The sequence below is a fragment of the Lithobates pipiens genome, unplaced genomic scaffold (assembly GCF_037356315.1).
Source record: "Lithobates pipiens isolate NorthernLeopardFrog02 unplaced genomic scaffold, aLitPip1_a1.2 Scaffold_18, whole genome shotgun sequence".
NCBI lineage: Eukaryota > Metazoa > Chordata > Amphibia > Anura > Ranidae > Lithobates > Lithobates pipiens.
The window spans coordinates 402,688,248-402,702,075 of NW_027507758.1; the positions used below are offsets into that span (position 1 = coordinate 402,688,248).

Below are 13,828 nucleotides of genomic sequence, written 5' to 3' on the forward strand. Positions count from 1 at the left end.
TGTTAGAGAGCTGAAACTTGATAAAATGAGTATCTGTTGAATGGTAGCAAGGTATAATGTGTATATAGATAGGTAGTTTATGTACATTGAAGTTCTCATAATGGTGGGTTTGTATTGTCCCACATATAATGCATATTTAATATCAATCTTTTCTGGATCAGAGAGAGAGAAAGAGGAAGAGGAATAGATTTAGAGAGAATGAATATATATATATATATATATATATATATATATATATATATATATATATATATATACATACTCTTCTTCTTTCTTTCTCTCTCACTCCCTCTTTCTCTCTCTCTCCCTGATGCAGAAAAAGACACATATCTATCTATCTATCTATCTATCTATCTATCTATCTATCTATCCATATATATAAATAACGGGGAGAGATATACATTATATATATATATATATATATATATATATATATATATATATATATATATATATATATGAGAGAGAGAGAGAAGCCTGAAATGAATGCACGCAACTGAACTGAAATGATTTCGATACCCAAAGAAAATACCAAGGCTGACACTTTAAATAATTATTACCTTTGCATAGAGTGTATATAGATAGGGAACCCATGAAAAGTGTCATTGTCAGAGGCCATACAGCAGTACAGTGCTGCGTTCAGTGAACGAAGAACATAACCCAAATCCACCTAATGCAGGCGTGAATGTGAAACGTCTATTTATGTCCTAGTAGTAAATGGACAATGAGATTTTATTTTCAATACTCCAGGACAATTACCCAGTAGCACAAGAGCGTCCTTGAAATATATTATTGATTATCTGAAACTGCTTGTGCCGCTCTTTATTCTTGGCCGATCAGGAAGCGCAGCAATTGTAATTGTGAGAAGTGCCATTCTAGGTAGAGGAGAAGAAGACAATAACAGGCGCTTCATCCAGACCACATTTACCCAATCATTGCATTCAAGGACTCTTGAAATAGCAGCGGAATTCAGAGCACCAGGGTTCACATGTATAGTCACCTTATCCCATCCAGAGTCCATGCATTGGATATTATCTATCTGGGTAGACAGGCTTTCACAGGCTCAAAGAATCAACATGCAATTTTAATCTTACTGCCACATGAAGTTTAATGCTAAAACCTGTCAGTATAGCAGTTATTAGCTAACTGTGGCCTCTGTCTCATGGGGGCAATTTATATTACATTCATTATAACATTTATACCATAAACAGATATGGACAAGCAGATCTATAAATTGTAGGCCTGTGGCATTTTAACATGGGCACCCACCCATAGATCTTTCATTATGTAAAGCCATCAGCTACCAATACAGGTCAGTTGTCAGGCTATAAAATAAAACGAGGAACTTCCATGGGTTTGATTTATGGGTTGATCAATTAGTGTTATCGTAATTATTTATTCATTTACTTGAAACTGCGATGAGAAGGAGGTGCTTCATTCAAATTCATGGTATCTGATCCTGTCTGGATTAATAATTATTAGTCATTCCTGGAATCTTATTACATTGGAGCTGATAACAGCTGGCCGGTATACAATCATCTGATACAATTACTATGGACTGTATTAGACTATATTTAATACCTTGGGAGGTCAAATCCATGTTAGTAAATGGGACACATTGGGGTGATATTTTAAATTTCAAATACAAGTTTATTGATTTGATCTGATTTGAATGTGTTCACAGGTGCACCTGCTGATTCATTAATTACCCTTGGGTTAAATATATACGTATTTCAACTAAATGTATTATCTTTTTCTCCCTTTTTTTGCATATTGTAACAGCTTCTTAAGGGGATGATAGCTAGGAAAACCTGTGCTGCTGCATTAAATCCTGCAATATATCCCACTATTTACATACCAGGTCAACCTGATACTTTTTACAGCGCTAATGATTCTGTTAGGAAAACGAATCTTCAGATTAAATCCTTTCTATCTAACATTAAACATATCACAGAAACTAATAATGAATAAAGAAATAGTACAAATGATCACATGCCTAGCCCCATGCTTCAAATCTCCTAACACTGCTAGACCATTGTCTCATTTAGAATTTGGAATATTCCACCTACATATCGTGTGTGTTTCTGTCTGCGATGAAAAAAAAAAAAAAAGAAAAAGAGAAAAAGTTCTAAGATGAAAAATTACACAAGCCAAATGTATGAGCTTCCTTTGGACTGGCACTGTGCAGCTCCTACTGCGTCCAACAGGGGGGGCTCAAGACAACGTGCTAGAGACAGCCACACATCTGAGACATCCTCAATCACTTGCTCAAGATACATCATACAATCTTAGCGGGGTCTACTACAGCTCTTTAGGCTACACAGATGAAAAAGATAAAGGCTAAAATATTTTTTTTCCTGTCAGTTTTGCCCATCTGTAAAAAAAAAACCAAAAAAAAAAAAAAAAAACCGCAGAGCTGTTATACTTTGAAGTCTGGCGACAAAAATTAACCACCAACTGCAATAATGCATTAATATGCAACTCGGTAGTCATAATGCATATAAACATTTATAACATTTTTGTACTTTTTTTTTTTTTTTTTTTTTACAATTTAAGGGATTCAGCTAAAGCCATGCAAATGCTTTTTTTTTTTTGCTTTAATAAAAATATGTTAAATAATATGGCACTCAGAATTGTATTATTGTTATTATTATTATTTTCTGATGACTATTTGCAAAGAAGGGGAGCACTCCACATAGAGGGAGAAATCTGCAGTACATACTGCTTTTAATATAACATTTATTAGCATATTAGCAGAGACCTTTGCGTGTGGACAAGCATATTCATGTTGAAAAAAATATATATCCCCCCTCCAAAAAAAAAATTCTCTTCACCTGCATTTAAATGTCGTGTCCTTAATTACAGCAGTTGGGGATGTACGAGTGTGAAATGAAATTAGCAGTCATTACCAGTCCTTTAACTATGTGTCGCTTTTGATCAGCACTAAATTAGCTTTGCAGCCCTAACAAAAGGCTCTATGGCAAGCAGTGGGCTGTAAATAAGGCAGCACGACCTGCCATCAACACCTTTCCTCTTGTCAATCACATCTGGATCCTTCAACTCAAGATTAACCCTCCTGAATTTTTTTTTTTTTTTTTTCAAAAAAATAAAATAAAAATAGATATGCAAGCTTAGTTAACAGAAGTCATTAAGGATAATTAATTAAAAAGTATACTTTCCCTAAACACCAAGCTTAGAGAAATGCAATGGAAAATGCAGCTGGATAATAGAAGAAACTAACACTGTCAATTAAAGCTTATGTAATAATAATAAAAAAAAGATCACATAATAAGGGATCAGTACTGGCAGTAAAGGGGTTCACAGTGTGCTGACACTGCCATTTCTTTAGCAGCCACTAGAGGCGCCAAAGAGCAGCCAATCTGGCAGAGTTTTGGATGGTTTGAGCATGGCTTAGATCCTGGCTGTGACACTAGCCACATACAGCTATCCTTTTACAGGCACATGCCATTGTGTGGCCCTTATAGCCGGTGTCACGGTGCAGCCATCAGACGAATAACTTGCCACTTGTGGGTCATTTTTATGCCACCTGATTATCAGGGAGCATGAAGAAAAGGATGCTCGGGACAGGTGTGTCTCTGTCTCCATGGCAACGAGACGCCTTGCCTAAGTGTGTGTGACACCTGTATTGCAGGATCCCTGCACAGGACAACTGGACCCTGTGCCAGGGATAGTAAATAACATAGAATCCCTGCACTGGACAACTGGACCCTCGTCATCCCCTGTACCAGGGATAGTAAATAACATAGAATCCCTGCACAGGACAACTGGACCCTCATCATCCCCTGTATCAGGGATAGTAAATAACATAGGATCCCTGCACAGGACAACTGGACCCTCATCATCCCCTGTACCAGGGATAGTAAATAACATAGGATCCCTGCACAGGACAACTGGACCCTCATCATCCCCATGTACCAGGGATAGTAAATAACATAGGATCCCTGCACAGGACAACTGGACCCTCATCATCCCCTGTACCAGGAATAGTAAATAACATAGAATCCCGTTTATTCATCAAGGTTCCCGTTAAATAACCGAGGCTCCCGTTAATATCCCTTTAATAACTTGCACGCCCGTTTAATAAACGCTACATTGTTGCAGTTTTTAAATCAGTTGTAATAAAACTTTTCTTTCTTTCTGTAGCAGGCACACTGATAACTATTATGTTTACTAACATTGACAAAGTATCAGGAGCGGTGATAATAAAGGGCAGCGATCTCCCCTGCGTGCTGAGGGGGTCCCACACATCCGATGAGCACCCCCCCCCCCCCATCATGTCAGCGGTGAACAGGTTAACCCCCGAGCTCCTGAACCGCCTGAACCTAGCAGAGTCCCGGCTAAGTGGATGATTGGCACATGGGCGGGTTGGCTGATCACTCCTAGATCCCAAATAAAACAGCTCCAAGGGGGAGGAGGGGTGGTGGTGGGGGGTGGGGGGGTGTCAAAGTTGGGTATTGCAATTACTTACGTGGCTTCAAGTCGGGGTGTAGTCTTCCCAAGAAGCAATAAAGGGGAGTCGCTGTGTAGGGCAGGGACCCCTAATGCCATGGCATAGCAGTGCCCGGAAGCATCCATGGGTACAGGCAGCCTGGTCCATCCAGCCGCCTCTCCGCTGTCTCTCCAGCTCCTCTCTGCAGCTCCTGGAACAAGAAGCAGCGTTTATGGCTTAAAAACCCAAATGGCTGTTTTTTAAGAGAAGAATGAACCGACAACAACACACACTCACACAAAAAAATCAGTTATCCTAACACTGCTGTATGCCCCCACCGTACAGAAAGGGAAAAAAAAAAAAAAAAAAGCTTTATATTTTTCAGTGGGTATTCAAAGATAATTTGATGGCATTGTTTCTGCTACAGATGGTTCTTTTTAATACAATAACAGTGCTCTTTGTGCATACTACCCACAATAAAAATCTAAAGCGTTCCCCTGAATAACCATTTTGTTCTCTCTTGTATAGGGCCAACAAAAGCAGCCGTGAGGTAATGGCTTCTGTTTATTGAAGCCATAGAATAGGGATTTGATAAAGATTTTTTTTTTTTTTTTCAGAAAGAGACATTGCAAGGTTGAACTGATCTCTTCATATTTTAATACAGCCATCCTCTTAAGATTTCTTTTTTTTGCCACTCCTTGTACATCTTATCAACAACCCTAAAAAAAAAAAAAAAAAGAAAAAAAAAGAGTGTTTTTTCCCTTTTTTTCAGTTTTGTCTAGCTGAAGATTATACGATTTTAGAGTATAATAGAGAAGAAAACATTGAACAGAAAAATATGCTACTCACAATTCTTGTATTCTTTCTATAGAGACATGCAGAGCATGGCAATCATATAAAATATGCACTGCTATAAGGTACATTTCTATCTTATACAAAGGCACCCTGACACACACATTTTTTATTTGAGTTTTATTCAAGCTTTATACAACTGTCAAATTGAATCATATGTGAAAAAAAGTGAATCTTGAGTGAAATGTGTGTGAACCCTGATAAATAGACCAATCAGACACATGCCTACACTGGATTCAAAGGTGATAGTTCAATGTATACATATATAGGTGTCTTTAAAATACTCATCTTTTAAGCTTATTATAACCATATATAACGGTATCTGTCCATATATGTTATATACACACACATTTGAGTGTGTATACTCATGATGGATGGATAGATAGACAGACAGATGGATACACTCACTGAGATGTATGTAATGGTGTACAATAATATAGATGGATACACATAAATATATGTGTCATATATGTAAAATGACGTGTGTGTTCAATATATTCAATATTTATTATTCTATCTATCTATCTATCTATCTATCTATCTATCTATCTATCTATCTATCTATCTATCTATCTATCTATCTATCTATCTATCTATCTATCTATCTATCTATCTATCTCTATAGACAGATAGATAGATAGATAGATAGATAGATAGATAGATAGATAGATAGATAGATAGATAGATAGATAGATAGATAGATAGATAGATAGATAGATAGGCAAACAGACAGACAGACAGACAGCAAGATAGATAGATAGATAGATAGATAGATAGATAGATAGATAGATAGATAGATAGATAGATAGATAGATAGATAGATAGATTGATAGATAGATATGTAGATATATAGATTAGATAGATATATATATCCATTCATCTATATTTTTTTTCATTCAAGCTGACCAGAAAAAAAAAAACAAGCTGTCGCAGGTTATATATGTGCATTTCACACATTGCCTGTTATATATATATATATATATATATATATATATATATATATATATATATATATATATATATATATATATATATATATATATATATATATAAATAAATTTTACATATATATATATATATATATATATATATATATATATATATATATATATATATATATATATATAGCACGAGTAGTTAAGAGTATTTTTGTATTTCTTTTACTGATGCAAGTGTGATGAGGCTCCCTTTTAAAAAAATATATATTTATTTATTTAATATTTTATGTTATATGTACAGTGGGGGGTAGCCAATCAGCTCTTAAGTTCAGCTTGTTCAATTAAGCTTAGACAATAAAACCTGGAAGCTGATTGGTTTCTATGCAGAGCTACAGAGCTGCACCAGATTTTGCATGCTCCAGTTTTAGTAAATCTTCCCCAGTGTGTGTTTGTGTGTGCATATATACAGACATCAGATATGAAACACAAATCCAACAATCTTATGTGAGCATATAGATTCGTATATATATATATATATATATATATATATATATATATATACTGTACACCATTATATACATCTGCTCGTATCTTTCTAGCAAACAAACATATACACATACACACTAATTATATATAAATATATATAATTTTTTGTCATCATCTATCTATATGAGCTTGTAGTGGTACCCAAGTGCTGTACCCCCAGTCCCCCAGTCCCCCAGTCCTGCATCCTACAGCCTGGTATGCCTTTATGGCATTAGAACTAAGCTGGGGTCTGGGGTCTGTACACAATGTTCCCAGCAGGGGTCTTGTGTGTTTGTCTACCTTCCTATAGGAATGAATACTACTCCTTGCATTTCCCTGTAGCCTGAGATGACAGTAATCCACCTCTATGACTTATGCCCCAACCAGCAGCACCCAGATCTGACTTTGCACCGGTTATTAGTTACAGTTAACTGGCAAATATTCCATGAACACAACTCATCAAAGGGTTTATAGGCAGAGCTGGTCTTAAGGAAAATTTCGTTTGCAGCTGGACCATTACTTCACAGGTGTAATAAAAGACAGCTCTCCATAAACAGCCCATTAATAAAAGACACGACTTGCTGTTATTGATGAGACTTCACACAACACCATTCATGGTCACACAGGCGTTCTATTGAACTTCATACACTATTTACCTTTGCCATTAAAATACTTAAAAAAAAAAAATCACAATACAGTTTTTGAAGTTTACATAACAATGGAATATTTATATAAAAAACGCGTTATTTGTAAGAGATCAGAATGGGAAGGATTAAGAAACATTCAGAGGAGATGTCCTATTCTTTCTATTCACCTGTGTGAAGTGACAATAGCTAGAAGGAAATGACCTCTTTATTTAATTACATTATATGTTGGTTCATGTCGGTTTTAAGCCATATTAGGGGTAGGTAACTCTTGTAGAATGTGCTCGTCGCCCTAATCCTGCTGTCAAAACCAACCGGTTATATCATCAATATATTATATAGAATTATCATCAAATCGTGGATTATTTACAGCAGAAAGCAATGTGCTGCATTCAGCAGAAACCAATCACTACAACTCTTCTATTACTCGGAATCCATCAGATGCACATTTAGAAAATTATCTATCTATCTATCTATCTATCTATCTATCTATCTATCTATCTATCTATCTATCTATCTATCTATCTATCTATCTATCTATCTATCTATCTATCTATCTATCTATCTATCTAACTATTTATCTATCTATCTTATACCAATACATAAATCTAAATCAATCAATCCATCTATATAAACCTATCTATATGTAAACCTATACATCATTTATCTATGAATCTATTTATCATAAGCATATATTCTTATATATAATTCATAAAAGTAGGAATGGGGTGAGTGCACCCAGCGAAGTGCCCAGTATCAGTTGTACTGTGGGTAGACGTGCCCAGGTAAACACACTGAACTGCTAGCATATTTCTCATATTTGTGCTCATTACTCCGCATGATTGCCTATGAATGAAGGCAGATACATGCAGATGTTCTTCTGCATATTAACCCATCGGATGCCGGGCTGGGGAAGGGTGTATGAGCTCTGATTGTCCTACAATGCAGAAGGTCCAAAAATCGCTCATCACCTGTGATTTTTGGGGTGGGTGCAGAGCACAGGTGTCATGGGTGGCACCGCTTATTATTTCTTTCCATGGATCTAGCTCTAATAAATAGTGCACAGTAGGTTCCCCCTGTAACAATGCTGCATCTCTCTATAAATAGTCTTGTAATTAGAAATATAAGATGCTATTTGAGGCAAGACTGAAATTAGAAGGTTTCTCGCCTGGTGTAGTATTTATCCGTACAGTATGGAGAACGATTATCCCGACACTGCTGTTGGATACAGGAAAGTGTCTGCTCATCACATACATTAACCCAATGAGTGACAGCAAATCACTGTATACTCACTGAGCGAAATGTATATATATAGTGATATCTGTTTTAATAATGCCCTAATAATGAAACTTCGATTTCTGGCTATTCTGAAGGTTAAGAGATTCTAGAGATTCTTAAATGTTGACATCTTCCAAATAAATATAGATATACATATTTACATATAGAAATTATAATACTAAAACAATAATAATTATATATATATATATATATATATATATATATATATATATATATATATATATATACTGACAGTGTGATCCTTTGCTCTCCTCGAATCGTCTGTCAGATCGCTCCGTTAGTGAGTCGCTCGCTCGGTTTCTTAACATAAATCTAGAATGGTTTCTGTAGAAATTATCGCAGATACACACTCTGAAATATATTCTGTATTCTGCATGTTTATGTATCAGGTCTAATTCCATAGGCAGATTGGTCTTACTAAAGCAGCGATGTTTCTCTCTCTCTCTTTTTTTTTTTTTTTTTTTTTTTAGCTTAATTTATGTTGGCTTTATAAAATCCCCACAATGCCTCTTTATCCGGTGGGCTGTGTGAAGCTTATGATTTGCAGCAATTCTGCTAATAAATTGGTTACATCTTATTGTGAGTCATTTAAAACACAATAATAAATAATACTTATTTTCTGTCCTTTTTTAGTTGCCATCATTGCTCCACCCATTCCAGTCACTGATACCCCGATTTATTCACTGAACCCCCATTGTTCCAATCAGTGCTCCCACTTCTCAAACAGCTCCCCCTTTTTAATCACTTCCCTCCATTCCAATCAGAGCTCCCCTTTTATAATCACTTTCCTCCATTCCAATCAGAGCTCCCCTTTTATGATCACTTTCCTCCATTCCAATCAGAGCTCCCCTTTTATAATCACTTTCCTCCATTCCAATCAGAGCTCCCCTTTTATAATCACTTCCCTCCATTCCAATCAGAGCTCCCCTTTTATAATCACTTTCCTCCATTCCAATCAGAGCTCCCCTTTTATAATCACTTTCCTCCATTCCAATCAGAGCTCCCCTTTTATGATCACTTTCCTCCATTCCAATCAGAGCTCCCCTTTTATAATCACTTCCCTCCATTCCAATCAGAGCTCCCCTTTTCTAATCACTTTCCTCCATTCCAATCAGAGCTCCCCTTTTATAATCACTTTCCTCCATTCCAATCAGAGCTCCTCTTTTATAATCACTTCCCTCCATTCCAAACAGAGCCCCCCTCACCTTTTCTAATCACTTCCCTCTATTCCAAGCAGAGCTCCCTCTTTCTAATCACTTCCCTCCATTCCAGTCAGTGCTCCCCTTTTTCCAATCACTTCCCTCCATTCCAACCAGAGCTCCCCTTTTCTAATAACTTCTCTCTATTCAAATCGGAGATCCCCATTTCTAATCCCTTATCTCCATTCCAATCACAGCTCCCTTTTTCTAATCACTTCCCTCCATTCAAGTCAGTGCTCCTCCTTTCTAATTACTGTCACCGACCCACATTTCAATCAGTGCTTCTCCCCATTTCAATCTGGACTCTCCCCATTCAGTGCTTTGCAGATTTCAATCAGTGCTCTCCCCATTCCAATCAGTGTTCCACCTATCTCAATTGATGCCCCCCCCACTCCATTCCAACCAATGCACCCCCATTCCAATTACATTTCACACATTCCAGGTACTGCTCCCCTTATTTTAATCAGTACATCTTCTATTCCAATTAGAATTTCACATTCCAACCACTGCTTATCCATTCTGATCAATGCTCCCCAAATCTAGTCTGTACTCCCATTGCTGTCAGTGTTCCCCATGATAATCAGTGCTCCCCATTCCAAGCAGTCCTCTTCCATTAGAATATGTATTCCCCATTTCAATCAGTACTCTCCCATTCTAATCAGTGCACCCCATTCCAATCAATGCTTCTCCATTCTAATCAGTACCTCACATTCCAATCAATGCTCCCCTGTTCTAATTAGTACCCCCATTCCAATTAGTGCTCCCCTATTCTAATCAATATCCCCCTTTTAATCAGTGCCACCATTCCAATCAGTGCTCCCCAATTCCACTCAATGCTCCCTCATTGTAATCATCACCTCCCATTCCAATCAGTGCTCCCCCATTCTAACCAGTACTCCCCATTTGAGTCATTTGAGTCAATGCTCTCCCATTCTAATTAATACCCCTCATTCCAATCAGTGTTCCCTCATTCTAATACCCCCCTCATTCTAATCAGTGCTCCCCAATTTTATAGAAAAATGTATGTCAGTCAAATGGCATTTGACATTTTGCATGCTCCCCCATTCTAATCAGCACCCTCCATTCCAATCAGTGCTCCCCCATTCTAACCAGTACTTCCCATGTGAGTGAATTGCCTCCCATTCAAATCATAACCCATCATTTCAACCAGTGCTCCCTCATTCTAATTACTACCCCTATTTCAACCAGTGCTTCCTCATTCTAATTACTACCCCCATTCCAACCAGTGCTCCCTCATTCAAATAATACCCCCATTCCAACCAGTGCTCCCTCATTCTAATTAATACCCCGATTCCAACTAGTGCTCCCTCATTCTAATTACTGCCCCCATTCCAAACAGTGCTACCTCATTCTAAATACCACCCCATTCCAACCAGTGCTCCCTCATTCTAATTAACACCCCCATTCCAACCAGTGCTCCCTCATTCTAATTACTACCCCCATTCCAACCAGTGCTTTCTCATTCTAATTACTACCCCCATTCCAAACAGTGCTCCCTCATTCTAATTACTACCCCCATTCCAACCAGTGCTTCCTCATTCTAATTACTACCCCCATTCCAAACAGTGCTCCCTCATTCTAATTACTACCCCCATTCCAACCAGTGTTCCATCATTCTAATTACTACCCCCATTCCAACCAGTGCTCCCTCATTCTAATTACTACCCCCATTCCAAACAGTGCTCCCTCATTCTAATTACTACCCCCATTCCAACCAGTGCTTCCTCATTCTAATTACTACCCCCATTCCAAACAGTGCTCCCTCATTCTAATTACTACCCCCATTCCAACCAGTGTTCCATCATTCTAATTACTACCCCCATTCCAACCAGTGCTCCCTCATTCTAATTACTACCCCCATTCCAACCAGTGTTCCTCATTCTAATTACTACCCCCATTCCAACCAGTGATCCGTCTTTCTAAGTACTACCCCCATTTCAACCAGTGCTTCCTCATTCTAATTACTACCCCTATTTCAACCAGCGATCCCTCATTCTAATTACTACCCCCATTCCAACCAGTGCTTCCTCATTCTAATTACTACCCCCATTTCAACCAGTGATCCCTCATTCTAATTACTACCCCCATTCCAACCAGTGCTTCCTCATTCTAATTACTACCCCCATTCCAAACAGTGCTCCCTCATTCTAATTACTACCCCATTCCAACCAGTGTTCCCTCATTCTAATTACTACCCCCATTCCAACCAGTGCTCCCTCATTCTAATTACTACCCCCATTCCAACCAGTGTTCCTCATTCTAATTACTACCCCCATTCCAACCAGTGATCCGTCTTTCTAAGTACTACCCCCATTCCAACCAGTGTTCCCTCATTCTAATTACTACCCCCATTCCAATCAGTGATTCCTTATTCTAATTACTACCCCCATTCCAACCAGTGCTCCCTCATTCTAATTACTACCCCAATTCCAACCAGTGCTCCCTCATTCTAATTACTACCCCCTTTCCAACCAGTGATCCCTCATTTTAATTACTACCCCCTTTCCAATCAGTACTCCCCCAGTTTTATAGGAAAATGTATGTCAGGCAAATGGTTTAATATTTTTTGTTTTGCATGGATTCCTTTGAAAAAGCCAATGATGTAAACCTGAAGCGGTCCCATACTTTCTGGTGCATTGTCCTTCTATTAGACTGTGGCTAGTCTATTCTGCATCTGTTATTAATTTGGTATAATAATAATAATAGATTCCTCCTAAGCTGAGAAATTGGCCAGGCAATGTAGCAGGCAGAAGACAGCTCTCCCCAGCACCAGGCATGTCATGGGTTGTTTACCAGCTTATTTGAATTAAAATAAAACCGCGCTTCTACTGACTGCACATTATTATCTCTGAGACCATAATCCGACTGCAAATCCCATATCTTCCAGAACTGGCTCCTTTGTTTGGGATTACTGAAAGTTTATCCTATAACAAAGAGGAATAGGCTTCCCCTCTCATCCTCATAATTAAGTGCAGGGAGTCATTTGGAATCAAGCACAGGAAAATGTACAATTTAGCGCTATATTTCTATACGAACTGGGAGGCAGCCTACTAGGCCTGTGCTAATTGTTAACACAACATTGAAATGACTAAATCACTTTGGAGACTAGCTTTTAATGTTAAGAGAAACCCTTAACGAGGGTTTAATTTGCTACAAATAACAATAGTTCTCTATTACTAATCTATAGATAGGGTTAATCTCCTTATATTTTATATTGCATAATGCAGGATTTTTCTTTTCTATCTGCCCTAGAAAAGATCTTGCATAAATTTGCCATTTTACATTTTTATTTCCAGGGGCATGATGGGACTATGGTGTAAGCCCAAGAGAGGCACGTCCATGTGTGCATATCGTAATAAATGTAAACCCAATCACTAAAATTTCTTCTAAGCACTAATCTACGAATGCCATTTCAAAAGTCATTTTTAAATATTTTAAAATCTGCAGCTTTTGTTAAAATAATAACCCGTCATCCCACCATGAAGGTCCTCATTTAGACACTTTGTTGTTATACGGTGACAACGCCCAGTCCCTAAGTTCCAATTGTGTTACTGCATTGTCACCCTATCACACAGGCTTCTGATGGAGACTACAAGTGGCCTTGTGAATATAGATGAAATAGGTATGGTCCACTGTTTTTACTATTAGGAAACCCGCCTTGAGAAATTCCATGCAGCCATCACAAGAGTGCATGCATGTACACAGAAAGTGGCTGCAAACAGACTGCAGGAGAGCAGCAGCACAGAGAGGAAACAAAGGATGGAAATACAACATTTTAATAAAACAAAACAAATGGGAATAGTTATTAACATATTGCTGTAGCAAACTAAATGTCATTTGGTTAACATGAATTGCATTCAAATTAAACTAAACCCTCTTATTCTCTACAGTCAAGGAATC

The 13,828-nt window shown here is 37.7% G+C and overlaps 1 protein-coding gene across 3 annotated transcripts in view; it reads right to left on the reverse strand.

Moving 5' to 3' along the window:
• Positions 1-13,828, reverse strand: part of LOC143988381 (uncharacterized) — a 162,121-nt gene that overhangs the window by 71,094 nt on the left and 77,199 nt on the right. For all 3 annotated transcript variants that reach the window (XR_013276839.1, XR_013276840.1, XM_077487906.1), the window contains one exon: positions 4,490-4,661. Coding sequence is in view for 1 of the 3 variants with exons in the window: in XM_077487906.1 (XP_077344032.1) it covers positions 4,490-4,661 (172 nt within the window). In the remaining 2 variants the exon portion in view is untranslated. The remainder of the gene's footprint in view (positions 1-4,489; positions 4,662-13,828) is intronic.